Source organism: Lissotriton helveticus, chromosome 8, assembly GCF_964261635.1.
Source record: "Lissotriton helveticus chromosome 8, aLisHel1.1, whole genome shotgun sequence".
NCBI classification, from domain to species: domain Eukaryota; kingdom Metazoa; phylum Chordata; class Amphibia; order Caudata; family Salamandridae; genus Lissotriton; species Lissotriton helveticus.
This window is the reverse complement of record NC_136069.1, coordinates 1,582,585,941-1,582,600,253: the sequence shown is the minus strand read 5'-3', so window position 1 is coordinate 1,582,600,253 and position 14,313 is coordinate 1,582,585,941. Positions and strand designations below refer to the sequence as shown.

The 14,313-nt window shown below is 44.1% G+C and overlaps 1 protein-coding gene across 2 annotated transcripts in view; it reads right to left on the bottom strand.

Moving 5' to 3' along the window:
• LOC144773527 (solute carrier organic anion transporter family member 2B1-like) overlaps nucleotides 1-14,313 on the bottom strand; it is a 477,218-nt gene that overhangs the window by 246,972 nt on the left and 215,933 nt on the right. For both annotated transcript variants that reach the window (XM_078658588.1, XM_078658589.1), the window contains exon 6: nucleotides 8,889-8,987. In XM_078658588.1, the coding sequence (XP_078514714.1) occupies nucleotides 8,889-8,987 (99 nt within the window). The remainder of the gene's footprint in view (nucleotides 1-8,888; nucleotides 8,988-14,313) is intronic.

Genomic DNA, 14,313 nt, shown 5'->3' with positions numbered 1-14,313 from the left:
GGGTTGCCCTCCCATAGTCCTGTGATCGCTATGTACCAACCCCATTCACCCTACCAGGTAGAGTGTTTGTTAAAGAGGAAGGAGTTTCTCAGCATTATGCCCACTCCCCTAGATCCAATGGTGAATCCTGAATGGGCCACTAAACTGTAACCCCACCTGTTCAATGCCTTACATGAATTGCCCACTAAGTGTGTCTCTTGAAGCAGGATCACATCTGTGGCCTTCCTCTTAATGTATTGTAGCACAACACAGCATTTGACCTTGTCCCCAAAGCAATTGACATTCCAACTCAGTATCTTAATGCTCTTTTCCCAATGTGTGCCCATTAGAACCTGTTGTGCCCGTGTATTCCTCTCTAGTGAAACATGATACACATTCCAATTCAACATAAACAGACACAAACTCAAATCCCCCAACTCTGTTGCCCCCCTCCCAGCTCCCCTGCACTCTGGGCTCATAACTGCCCATGTATTAAAAAGGAAATGCAGAGTGCCTGTTGCCCAACTGGCGAACTAAAAGTAGAAAAGTAGGGTGTGTGGTGCTCCATCCCCCGATCCCCCCCTCATACTTCTCTTGCAGTGTATTTCCCTGATAGGGGCTCAGTCTCAGGATCTCAGGCAGAGGAAGTTCAAGACAGTCCATCAGTTCGAAATGTTCTGAGTTGAAGTACCTATTGCCGTCCTTGATAAAGACAAAGGGGTCGATTAGGATCGCGGACGGACTTGAGTCCGTCCGCAACCCCTGAGGAGGAGGGAACGTCCGCATGGGCTGCGGCGTTCCCTCCGATCAAATTAGGATGTGACCGCCAGGGTGGCGGTCACATCCTCTATCTCTAACATTGCGGCGGGTGCAGCTTCAAGCTGCACCCGCCACAATGTAAAAAATCCATGCACAGCATTTGCGTGCACAAAGCGGCAGGCACCGCGCGGTGCCTGCTGCATTGTGCGCGCAAATGCAGGGGGGTACCATAGGTACCCCCCATGTGCACCCCCCACCCCACCTTCACCCAGGGGGCCCGCAACGGGCCCCCGAAGTGAAGGTCCGTATGCTTTTCCACGGCGGTAAAGCCGCCGCGGAAAAGCATATATTTTCAGACATCCTAATATGCCTGGCGGTGTCTGATAGACACCACCAGACATGTTAGTGCTTTTCCGCCGCGGTCGCCTTCCGACCGCGGCGGAAAAGCGGCGGACAGATTATCAGACCCACCAGCCATCCTAATTTGGCGGTGGGTCTTTGGAGTCTCCGCCGCGGTTTTTCCGCATCCTCCAGGCCGGCGGACACTTCCGCCGGCCCGGAGGATGAGGAAAAACCGCCATCCTAATCGGCCCCAAAGTTTGCCGGGGAGATGGTTCCATAGCTCCGACGAGCTATTCTGTGTTTTGTGCTTAAGCTCTGCCTGTCAAGCATCTTAGTGAGAATTTTGTTCACTGGCCACTCTCCACCCCTCAAGCCACTCAGAAGCCGCCTTCGCAGAGTCAAAGAACCAGGCTTTACCATCAGCTTCTATCCGGAGCAGAGCCGGGAACAGCATTGCATATTTCACTTCCTTGTCTCTGAGCTGCTGTTTGATGGCCATAAAGGATCACCGCTGTTTCTGAACCGCTTGTGTGAAGTCAGGGAAGAAGGCAATCTCTGCGTTTTTGTAGCGAAACGGAGGAACTCCCCTGGCATTGTGTAATATGGCGTCCCTGTAACAAAAATTGAGCAGTCTGGCCAGTATTGGATGGGGAGGGTGCACCAGGTGTCGGCCACCCTCTAAGGACTCTGAGGGCCCTTTAGATGAAAAAGAACTTTGACAAGCCTTTGCATTGCAGGTGATTCAGGATGAGGTCCTTGACAAATAGATCCTTGGCCAGTCCTTCCGCCTTTTCCGGGACCCCTAGGATGCCGATGTTATTGCGCCTGGTGCATCCTTCATAATCGTCCAGCTTACTTTCAGCAAATTTCCAAAAGGTGTGTAAGTCACAAATTTTACTTTGTAGGTGTGAGGTATCTTCGACGAGGCTTGGCATTGTGATCTCTGTTTGTTTAACTTTTTCTCTAAGTTTTGTAAGGTCTGCTCACTTCCGTAGAGATTGAGTCCATCTTTTGCACTAGTGACGTTCTGACTCCGGTTATCACCTCGATAACGTCTTTTAAAATTAATTCTGGGGTTGTCCCCTCCGCTCCCCCCATTGATTTGTCTTTGAGCTGCTGGTCTTGAGGCACCGCCTTAGGGAGTGTGTAGCGATCCAGTTTGTTTTGCAGGGTGACTTTCGGGCCCTTCCACCCGACATCTCGGATCGTTCTAACCTGGACACCGGTGAATTGTTGACCGGTTTGGCGCTGGGATGGGGTCTGCCTTCTCGCGCCGTCGGGCTGATGTAGGAGTGCGTACTGATGGACCCCTGTCACCTCTGGGTCTCACCTGGGCGTGTGGCGCCAGCGGTGCAGCCGGTGCACCTCCGCTGTATCTCTGCCAGTGGTTACTGGATGGCGGGAATGGAGCGCTTCCCCCATCCTAATGCCAAGGTAATCGTCTCTCCAGGCATCCCCACTTGTGTGTCTCCCCTTCCACTAGTGATCAAGGGGCCTGTCTCATCCCCGGAAAGAATCAGGTGCAGGCGGCGCTCCACCCCTGCCAGCCGGAGTCAGGGCGGAACCTCAATTTGTCAGCCTCACAGGTCTCATCTCGGGCCGACTGGAATTCCCTCAGTCTCTCCACTGTAAGTATGTAGCCCCAGTGGTTTCAGCAACCGTCCCCTAACTGGGGCGGCGCTTCTGGCCTCTTGTTAGTCCCAGGGCCCCAGCTGTTTGGCGGCTAGCCTCTCCCAGCACCTTTATACTGGTGCATCACCACTCGATAGGCCTCACCTCCGTGATCTGTAATCTGGTGCTGGCGGTGATTCCTATGACTCTTGTTGTCCCCGGAGAGGCATTGCTCCGAGTCTTGGGGATCCCTTGTTGAGGCGGCTTGACCAACTCCGGTGCAGGCCCAAGCACCGGGGGTCACATTTGGCGCTGTCCGTTGCACGTCCCGGCACCACAGCCCCTCCGGCTCTGCTCCTGAGAAGGCCCATACCGGCAGCTGCTGTATCCCAAACCCCCTGCTTCTCTCAGGCTCGGGACTTGGATCGTCTGGGTGTGTGTACCCTCTGATAGTTGGAACCCGCCTCAGGGTGCGGATTTTGGTAGCGGGTATACAGGAGGAGATCAGTTACTCCGGAGCTCCTTTACAGTGCAGCCATTGCGCTATGCTGCGTAGCCACGCCACCCAGTCAGCTGCATTTTTGGCCGTTTCCTGTCATGAGCACTAGTCCTGCCCACAACAGTGAAGTGCCATTATTATTGGAAGACTTAGGGGCACTAGTCCTACCCACAACAGCGAAATACCATTATTATTGGAAGACTTAGGGGAATGCTAGGTGGAATAAGGTTTGGGGCTCCCCACAGATTCTAGAACTTTCCACCACAGAAATGGGAGGAAAATATGTTTTTTAGTCAAAGTTTGACGTTTATAGGGATTCTGGGAAAAGCAATCTAGTGAGAGCCATGCAAGTCACTCCATCCTGGATTCCCCTAGATGTCTCATTTTTAAAATGTACAGGTTTGCTAGGTTTCGCTATGTGCCAGCTCAGCTAGGGCTCAAAATCCACAGCAACCCACTTTGCATAAAAAAGGTCAGTTTTGATTGAAAAAATTTGATGTATCCATATTATGTTTTGGGCCATTTCCTGTCCCGGGCACTAGGCCTACCAACACCATTTTATTAGGAAGACTTAGGGGAATGCTGGGTGAAAGTACATTTGTGGCTCCCACAGCTTCCAGAACTTTCCCTCACTGAAATGTGAGGTAAGGTTGTTTTTTAGTCAAAGTTTGAGGTTTGCATGGGATCCTGGGGAAACAACCTGGCCACACAAGTCACACAAGTCACCCATCCTGGATTCCCCTAGGTATCTAGTTTTAAAAAATGTACAAGGTGTGCTAGGTTTCCTTAGGTGCCAGCTGAATCAGGGCCCACAGTCCACAGCTACCCACTTTGCAAAAAAACGGGTCAGTCTGAGTGAAAAAATGTGATGTATCCATGTTGCATTTTGGACAGTATCTTGTCGGTGGCACTAGACCTACCTGCACAAATGAGGTACTGTTTTTATTACAATACATGGGGATGCATAGAACAGTAGGATATTTGTTATAACCAATTGGATTTCGCTGCATTGGTGCCTTCCAAATGTAATCCAGTGTGCAAGAAATAAGACATTTAAAAACAAAACCAGTCTAACTCATATGCTCCTACGGGTACCCACACATTCAAAGATGTACAAATAACCACTGCTCTTAAATTCAATATGTTATGCTTATTTCAGAAATACATAGGATACTTTGATACCTATTTTTCACTCTACATATTTCACAATATGAATTGGTCTACACTCAGTAGACAATACAAAACCATTGCACGGTGGAGGTCATTTGTTGGCCCTTGGTACCCCGGGTTCTTGGGGAACCTGCAAACCTCATATATGCCTAGAACCAAAAGGGCCTAGCAAACATAATGGCACATTGCTTTTGTAAATCGGCCATCATGACAAAAAGTTGCAGATGCCACAAATGACAGTTTTCTCCTTCTCGTTTTCAATGTGTCTTTATTTCAACACTTGCTTTATTTGGAAAAATATTGAGGGATCTACAATTATGACCCCTTGTTGAGTTTGTTAAGTTTTCAGCGGTGAGCAGTCAAAATATCGATTTTTTTACATCGACCTACACTAAAATCGAGTTTTTAATATTGTAGGGACAGAATATCAATGTCAAGAATATCGTTGACCAGAATATCGACCTCAAGGTAAGTTATATATATTTTTTTATATCGAAGTAAGTAATATCAAAGTTAGTAATATCGAAGTAAGTAATATCGTTAGCAAAAATATTGTTGTTAATAATATCGAAATTTATATTAGTGGTGTGCATTTTAGTTTGTATTGTATATGTATGTTTACCGTTTTTTGTAATGTATTTTTATAATTTTTTTATATATGTATTACATGTTTAAAAATTAGTAATTTTTTCAAGTACATTTTGCGTTTGAGTATCAGTGTGGGTTGTGGGTTTATAGGGAATAGTGTGGGAAGTAATTTAATTATAATGAATTAATTAATGTTTTATTGATTGTTATCGAATATTAATTTAATTATAATTAATTATTAATTGATAACACAGTTTTATTAATTGATTAATTGATCATTACATTAATTATAATTAATGTATTATTATTTTTTATGTTTTGGTATTGTTATTTAATTTATTGATAATTTATTATTAATTGATAATTAATTTTTATTAATTGATTAATTGACAATTCAAATATTTGTGTTTTTTATGTGCAGGGGTTGTGTGTTTATGGGGGAATAAGGTTGGAAGTAATTTAATTTTATTTAAGTAAATATTAATTTAATATTATTGGTATTTATTATTAATGTTTTAGTTAATGAATTTTGTATATGTTATTTATTTTATAAAAACTGTTTAATTAATATGTATGTTAATTTAACCCCTACGCTATCCTACATTTTCCACACTGTTACATTCCTTGGTATTTGAATATTAATTTTAACCCCTACGCTATCTAACACTTACCCTTCTGTTGCGCTCACTGGATGGGATTAGTATTAGCATTAGACCGGCTGACACCGGCAGAACTACGAGGTGGTAACTGAATGATGGCGCCTGGACCCGGGGCCATATCTTGCAGACCCGCCAGTTGATCGATGGGCTAGCGGGAGGTTTTTAAGCAGTCAATGTTGTTTAATACCATTGCGGAGCGGCACTCCCGGGTTGCTAGGTGTGGTGGAGTATTGAACCAGTGTTGCAGTGGTCGGTCGCCTCAGCGGCCACCCGGACCCGGTTTCGAGGTTCCCCCCCCCTGGGGAGCCACGAGAGTCACCCGCGCCGCTTGATATATAACTTCAAGGACTTTAGCCCCGAACCGACATGTTCAGGGATGCGAGGATGATTGCTCATGATACTGGCGCCTGGGTATGAGCATTAGCCAGTTAACCATTCAACGTCCTGCCATTACGCGTACTCAAGGCAGGGAATAGCCCGTCCCCGTATTCACCACCGAGAGGGGGCTGCCCCCCCGCCCCTCTTTTCTTCTTTTCTATTCCTCATAGGACATCAAGATCAACGTGTCCTCAAGCCGAGGTTTTGGTGACAGGACCCGCTCCATCACAGAGACGGGTGAGTCACACAATGGGGTTGATTCCGATCCGGTAAAATGCGCTCCGAATCGTCGTACGGAGCGTTTTTTCCCCGTACGAATCGTACCCGTAAACGTCCCGTACGTACGACAAAGTACGATCCGTACCAGGAGCCGAACTCCGTACGAGTCGTACAGGACTCCGTACGACTCAAATCTCCGTACGAGTCTCACTCGGAACCCGCTGTACACGACATCACTACTGTTCGCGGCTGGTTTTTACGACCCAGCAAGTACGATTCGTGTCGGGTACGCACCGTACGACCCTTTTCCTACGGGAGCCGAAAACAGTCGTAAACGCAGAGTTCGCGCCGAAACAGGTACGGAACGCCCCCCCCCGGGTACGGCACGTACCCCCCATGATCGCAGTACCCCTGTGATCATGCGGGGTACGTGCCGTACACCCAGCGTACATGGGCTGAGCCATATGATGAAGCATGACACCTAGCTTGCTGGGTGTGTGAGGCCCTTAAATTCTGAATAGGAGGATCCCCCTCCGGTGTGTCTTCATTCACTTTTTTCATTGTCTACTGTCCCATTTAATATTTTTTACCTAGGGGAACTATGCATCACTTTTGTTGAACAGTATGCTATTAGGGCATATGCACTGGACCCCGTTAATATTAGCCCTAACTAGTCCCTCTTTTTTGATCATAATAGTAATTTTTACCCCTACGCTAACCAGAACTTTCCCTACTGTTGCACTCACTGGAGTGGGAATAGTCATTTTTACCCCGATGCTATCCAACACTTTCCCTACTGTTGTACTCACTGGAGTGGGAATAGTAATGTTTACCCCTATGCTATCCAACATTTTCCCTACTGTTGCACTCACTGGAGTGGGAATAGTAATTTTAACCCCTGCGCTATCCAACATTTTCCCTACTGTTGCACTCCCTGGAGTGGGAATAGTAATTTTAACCCCTACGGTATCCAAGACTTTCCCTACTGTTGCACTCACTGGAGTGGGAACAATAAATGTAACCCCTACGCTATCCAACACTTTCCCTACTGTTGCACTCCCTGGAGTGGGAATCGTAATTTAAACCTCAATGCTATCCAACACTTTCTCTACTGTAGCACTCATTGGAGTGGGAATAGTAATTTTTACCCTAACGCTATCCAACACTTTTAATAGTTTTAATTTGTTATATATATTTTTTTAATTTTTATTTATAATATATTTTTATGTGTATAGATGTATTTCTAATGTATATTTTTTTTAAATCATACGTTATTAAAATAATTATTAAAAATTATTAGTAAGTAGGTATATACATTATATATGATATGAAATATTATATATTATATGAATATGTTTAATTAAATTTTACATTATACGTATTATTTATAATTTTTAAACATTTTAAATTATTTTTAACTATGTTTATTTTAATTGTATGTATTATTTACTTTATTTTACTATATTTTTTCAACTTAAATAAAAAACGTTATTTTTAACAACGATATTGTTGACATTGATTGTTTTTTTTCGATATGTTTTGTACTTACCATAATGTAGATAGGATTTCGATATTCTTGACTTCGATATTCTTGCTTCGATATTTTTGTAGGTCAATATTCTGACCTTCGATATTTTGTCAGTGATTGGTTTCAGCAATTTATATTTCTGGATCAACCATGGGTTTTACACTGGTTTCGATCACAAACTTATAGTAGGTTGGAAGCACAAAAAATAGGAAAATAGGCTGCTTTTGAAAAGTGCCAAAATTCAGCTCTGCATGTTCCTGAACATTGGGAAGATGGTGATATTATCACAGTAAACCGTTTGGTGATTCCATTTTAATGAAAAAAACAGACACTTTTATCCAGAGCATTTTTCCCCTATTTTTCCACAAACACTCTGTGTTTAGCCATATTTTGGCCATTTTCTCGGTCCCCACCCAGAGAATTGACAAACCCTGGGTACCTTTAAAATCCCCAGGATATTGGAAAAAATGACTCAAATATGTTGTGGATACCTTATGTGGACAAAAGGTTATGGCGGCCTAAGCACTAACTACCCCCAAATAGCCAAAAAGTGCTTAGGACGGGGGGGGGGGGGAGGGTTGAAGGCCCATCAGCTGAGAAGTTAATGAATGGCGACTCCATTGCTACGTGTACACGTGCAAGAAAAGTTTTTCTTTGTTAACTGATGTGCTAGAGAGTCTCCCTGTATTTTATTTACAAAAGAAAACATTGATGTTTCTGTTCATTGTGCTTTTGGTGGTTTGAAATAATGTTTAATTTAAGAAAGAAACCTATAAATAAGTATACCTTAAACAATATTGAATTGATAGGATTGGATTTCTCTCCTTCAACCCAGTGGTGTGAAGTTAAAAATATACTCTGTATAAGAAGAAATGTCAGTCATAGTTCCAGGGAATTTGATAAATGCAGATGAGCGAGTTTCTGACGTAGGATATAGAATTAGGAACCAATCCAAGAGCAAACAACACTTATGTTTCTCTTATTTCAAAATAACTCGTCATATCTAAGAACTTCCCCGACATTCAATTTATTTATTTATTTTGACCTCATCACGTTGTTCTGTACAAATGGCATGCATCACAATTCTTTTACCAAACAAAGATCCAGTGAAGTACCTTGTAGATAATGAAAACGCCAGCACAAGCAGTCAACCTACCTGCTGGGAGTTTGTCTATGTCCACATAATAGCGCAAAATGGCGGATCCCAACATGAAGGCGGCCCCAGGGCCCATGAAAGCCACAGCGTAGAGTATACCTTAAAAAACAAAACATTTGACTATTAATTTCTACAGAGATTTCAGAAGTAGATTAGGTTTAGATTAACATAGACAAACTGGCAATGAAACACTCATACTGAAGCATATAGTACAATTAGATTTTGATATCACAAGGATTTACATTGTGGCAGTGCTGAGTGTTACTTATGTTTTAACTTGGACCTTGTGGGTGAACTTTGGGGGAATATAGAATGTAATAGCGGACTCTACTTGATAGTTGAAGTGCAAGGGTGTTAAATTTCTCCTTGCCTGCTACTGTTTAAGGAATACACTAGTCCTTTGTAGTCACACCTTAGTAAGTGTGTCTTTGTGCAGTTGGAGACAGGAGCAAACAACACTCTTGAAGCAGATTGCAGAGCACTACATGTGGCAGCATGCAAAGTTTGCATCCATCATCGTGGTGGTGGCATCTCCAATTAATACTCAAATTGTGCTTACAAGCATTGCTGGTGCAAAGAATAGCGCAATTGACTGTGGAAAGTTTCACAATATGAGGAGAGTGAAGTAGGGAGCTGTAATGCTGAAGCCCTCCTTTGGACTCAATGTTAGTCAACCTTTCAGGAACCAACTTATGATTGGTGAATGTGCTGTTCAGGCAGGGTTTTCCTGATAACATTAAGAATTATAGAAGCGTAACAGTGAATTAAGGGGATGTTTTTCACCACAGGGGTCTGAGTGACATCAAATAGACAACAAGAGTGAATAGTGGAGAAAAGGACCTGGGTTTGGAGAGGTGAGGGTCTCTAGAGCAGAGCAGAGTGAGCTATAGAGCAACCGCTCACATCGCCATCTTGGACACGCCCCCCTTGTCAATGTATTTTAGACATTTTGTACAGCAGCGCAGCTGTTGTGTAGCATGGCTTAAAGTTATGAAACATAGCGCTATACTGCATTACAGTGCTATGAAAAAAGGACTATGAGGCGGCAGCAGTGGCCTCGTCATACCCTATTTTTTTCTTTCAGCCATGCTGCACAGCAGCGTGGCTGTACAGCATGGCTAAAAGACATTAACAAAGCCTATCTAGTTCTCGCATATGCAAGACCTATTGGCTTTGCCATTGCTTGTTGAAAATTGAACATGCTATTATTTTGTCTCCAAGCATCCACTTGTCAGTTTTTGAAAAAACATAAATAAATGTGATTCACTCGAAGGCATAAAAGTATATTTGATTAAAAATAAGATTTGTGTCCCAAATACAAGCTTTTGATTTTTAGTGCATTCACATTTGGTCCCTGAACATCAATATTTCATCACTCACCTGTGCACTACAGCCGCACATGTACCTATCCTGGCCTGCATGCCCAAGCATCACTATCTCTATCAGGAAAGGAGTCTAAATTGATATCATGCCACTGATGACCACATATATTGTGGGCATCAAATGCCATGACTGCCCAGCGATCAAGGGCCTAACTGCCAGGACGGTGCGCAACTCTGCGGGACACAGTCAAGGACTTAGGCAAGGACTAGTAGCTGGGTAGAAAAAGTAAGCAAAAAGAGTACGGCACTGCCCAGGATCACACAGGCAGTCTGAGGAGAAAAGAGAACCAAAGGGGAAGCCTGCACAAGGGAACAAGATGTGGAGTAGCATATTTTTACTGTACCCTTTTACATTGATAAGGCCACATATATGTGTGTACCTTTGGCCTTATGTATTTGCGAGATTAAATAATTATCAATACACTAGGTGCACTAGTATAGATAGTGCAGTAATGGTGTGCTATACCATGAGTGTTTGTGTGCATTAATTCATTTGTTCCTTTACAGACACAACTGGATTGCTGATAATCTTTATCTATAGGCTAAGATTGTACAGGGGTGAGTTAAAAGGCATTTCAATGAAGTGCATTGACCAAGAGTTGAATGAATCATGCGTGTGTTGATGTTATGCCTAAAACGTGACCAGTTTTTGTTTCAATTAATAAAAGTGTATGCATGTGTGAATGTACAATATATATATGAATAATGGGCATGTTATTGATAAATTTACAGATTTATTTATTTATTTATTTATTTTATTTTATTTATTTCAAGAGTTTTATATAGCGCTGGCTAGACCCGGAGGTATCAGAGCACTTTATATGAGGTTCAACAAAATTACGAGATTACATCAGTTTCAATTTACAACAGTTGCTAGAAAAACAATTACAAGAGCATCGAAGACGAGATAAGGGGAGTGTAGAGGGGAAGGGGGTAAGGGTAAAGGGGTGGGGGGGGAGATAGAGCAGAAAGACGAAGGAAGGTCTGCCCAAAGTCCGGCTGGGTAGGTGACGGTCGAGGGAGAAGTCCCAAAACCCATCTCCTCTATAGCTATCAGGTAGCTCCACTGGGCTTTGGCCTAATAGCTGGGTCTCAAGGGAAACATTAAAAGAATATGGAGGACAAAATAATGGAGCGTAAAGGGGAGGGTGAGAGAAGGGAGGATAGGTGAAGAGACAACAAGGAGAGACAAAAAGATGTCTGTCTAAAGGCCGACTGGGTAGGTGACGACCAAGGAGGGAGTCCAAGGCCCATCTCCCCTATAGCTAAACCAGGTAGCTCCATCGGGCAACAGACAGAATAGTTCAGTCTCAATACATTGAGAGAGGAGAGAAGTAGAGATATAAATAGAGGGAGGAAGCGGGAAGAGACGACAGGAGAGACGAAAAGGAAGTCTGGCTAAAGACCGACTGGGTAGGTGACGTCCAAGGCGGGAATCCCCGACCTGTCTCCCCTATAGCTAAACCAGGTAGCTCCATCGGGCAACAGACAAAATAGCTAGCTCTCAAATGACGCAGGAAATTCACAGGTAAACAGGGTGGGGGCTAGGGCAAGGACAGGTGAGGGCAGAGGTTAGTGGTAGGGAAGAGAAGAGGAGTGGAGCAGGGAGGGGTAGGGGGTAGGTAGTTCAGTAAAAAGTTCCCATGGAAGTTGTCCCCTCAGGTTGGTTGTGTCATAGAGAGGCTGGAAGGGATTGGAGAGTTGCTGGAGCAAAGAATATCTCAAGGGTTCATTGTCGTTGAAAGAGTCTCAGACCTTGGTCAGGAAGTTGTTTCTCTTTAAACATCGGGTCATTGTACGAAAAACACCCGTCAGATGTAGGGGATCTCCAAAAGTCGGGGGTCGACCATCTTGGGGCCAGGGACATTGTAGTGGTGTAGTGAGGCTCCGATTATAGATATGCGCGCTTGTTTCCGGAATTCCAGGTCACACTTGAACATATAGAGAACGTAGGAGGCCTTGCTCTTATCGTTGGGGGCCCCGGGGCTCTGCGAGCCCTAGTAGACATAGATGGAGGGGGCCGTGGGTTGTGCAGTGGTGGCCATTTTGAGGACAGGCATCGGTGGACTTGTAGAGCAAGGCTCTGTTGGGGGCTTGCGCCCTCGTACCTTCACAAAAGAGCGGTCCTTGTCCCGGTGAAGACGCTCATCAGGACAGGTGAATCTTGCATAGATTTGTCCATCCGACGTGAGGCTGGTCCGGGAGTGCTGCACTGCATATCGTCCTGGGCGCCGCCATTTTGTTGCTCCCTACAAGCGCGTTTGGATATGGGGCACACACCAGCATTACCTTGCTCATGCTGTTTTTCAGGCTGATTTCGTGCTTGCGGAGCGCGGCATCTTCCAATCGCCACCTTACGAGTAACGCCGCAGGTTTTCACGTCTCGTTGTAACCCCACATTCGTCCCAATTCCTCTGCATATCAGGGCGTCGCAATTTTGCGTCCTCCCGGCTCCGTCCCGCACCCGGCCGTCAAACTCGTTTTTGCCGCATTAGACCCTCACTAGCAGGTAAGTGAACATCGCATATTATAGCCCAGGCATTCCGATGGTCATTTCAGTGGGCTGCAGCTGGATCAGAGTCCGCAAAACGCTGGAAATCGGCGCAGATTTAACCTGACCGGCGGAGCACCTCCCACCAGAATGTTTCTATCTGCTGCACAATGTACATGCTTTTTGAAGTAACCTGCTAATTTAGCTTGATTGTGGGCCTTAAGCTTACAGTTCGGACATTTACCATTGTCAGTAAAAGCTGTTTTTGAAATGTTTTCCATCTTTCACAGGGCAGACTGAAGCATTCTTAACTAGTAAAGAAACATTGTATTATTAAGATAGTGAGGCAAGGAAGAACTGGCAAGGTCAATTACTTTTAATAGAGAACAAGGCAGTGCTACCAGATGGCCATATCTGCAGAAGGGAGGACTTCAAGGACGTCTCAGAAGCAGAGACTGGAAGATGGGATTATCATACCAGGTGCTAAGCCTCTTCATGGGAAATTGAAATAACAAGGTTGAATGATGTTACGTCATGTGTTTCAAACTTTCCGTGTGTTTCTTATTAGTGAACTCACCTTGAAGTAAGACATTTACCTTTAGACTTTGAGAGATACAGAACCTTCCTGACTTCTGATTGTGTGGCTTCATGCTACACGTGATTTCAGCTTACAGGACTTCTAATGAGGATCTTATGCTGACACCTTTTCTTGCTTTTGGATCAATAGAGTTTTTTCTATTCTTAGCGTAGTGTAGGAATAGGAAGACACTGAAAATCTTTTCCATGTATGGTGAGAAGGATCGAAACCATTCGTCCACCCACCAGATTTTATTTTGACTCTTTTGCATTGCAATCATAGAGATGTTGTTAAGGACCAATATTTTACATCAATTTGGTCTTCCCCTAATAATGTTGTATGTCTACTGTATGTTTTTGTGATTGAATTTTCAATAAATTATTTTCTAACTTTAAGATACAGATACAGACTTTCAGTGTGGGGTCAGATTGGTGACACTGTCTCTGAGATTTAAAATTGCAAGTAACCCCTTTTCCTCTTGGGCTACAACAAAGGTCCATTGACCTGAGAAAATCAAAAAGGATTGGCCCAGAGCATTCTCAATGGTTAAGACACAGAAAGGACAGTCACTCAAGAGGTGATTTAGCCTTCAGAATATCTAACCCTCAGGGCTGATGTGCAAGGCAAACATAACAACATTAACAATGAAGGGAATGTGGGGTAAAGCAATCGGGAGCTTCACACAGTAGGACTGAAGTTAAAAAAGTTCCTCACCCATAATTGCTGTTACAGATACTGACTGCAAATAACCACATATAGGATTTATATGCAAAGGCAGGGTCTGTGAAGCTGATACCTATGTTGATGTTATAAAAGTAACTCAAAAACAATACTCACAGTGAACAAGAAACACCACCTAGGCTGTCAGCTGAGCCCACAGATCCTGGTGATCATACAGGAACATGCATGGAGTTAACAGCAAGGGGATAGAACTAAAAACACAGCCAATATAGACAATGAGCTAGCAAGGAGGAG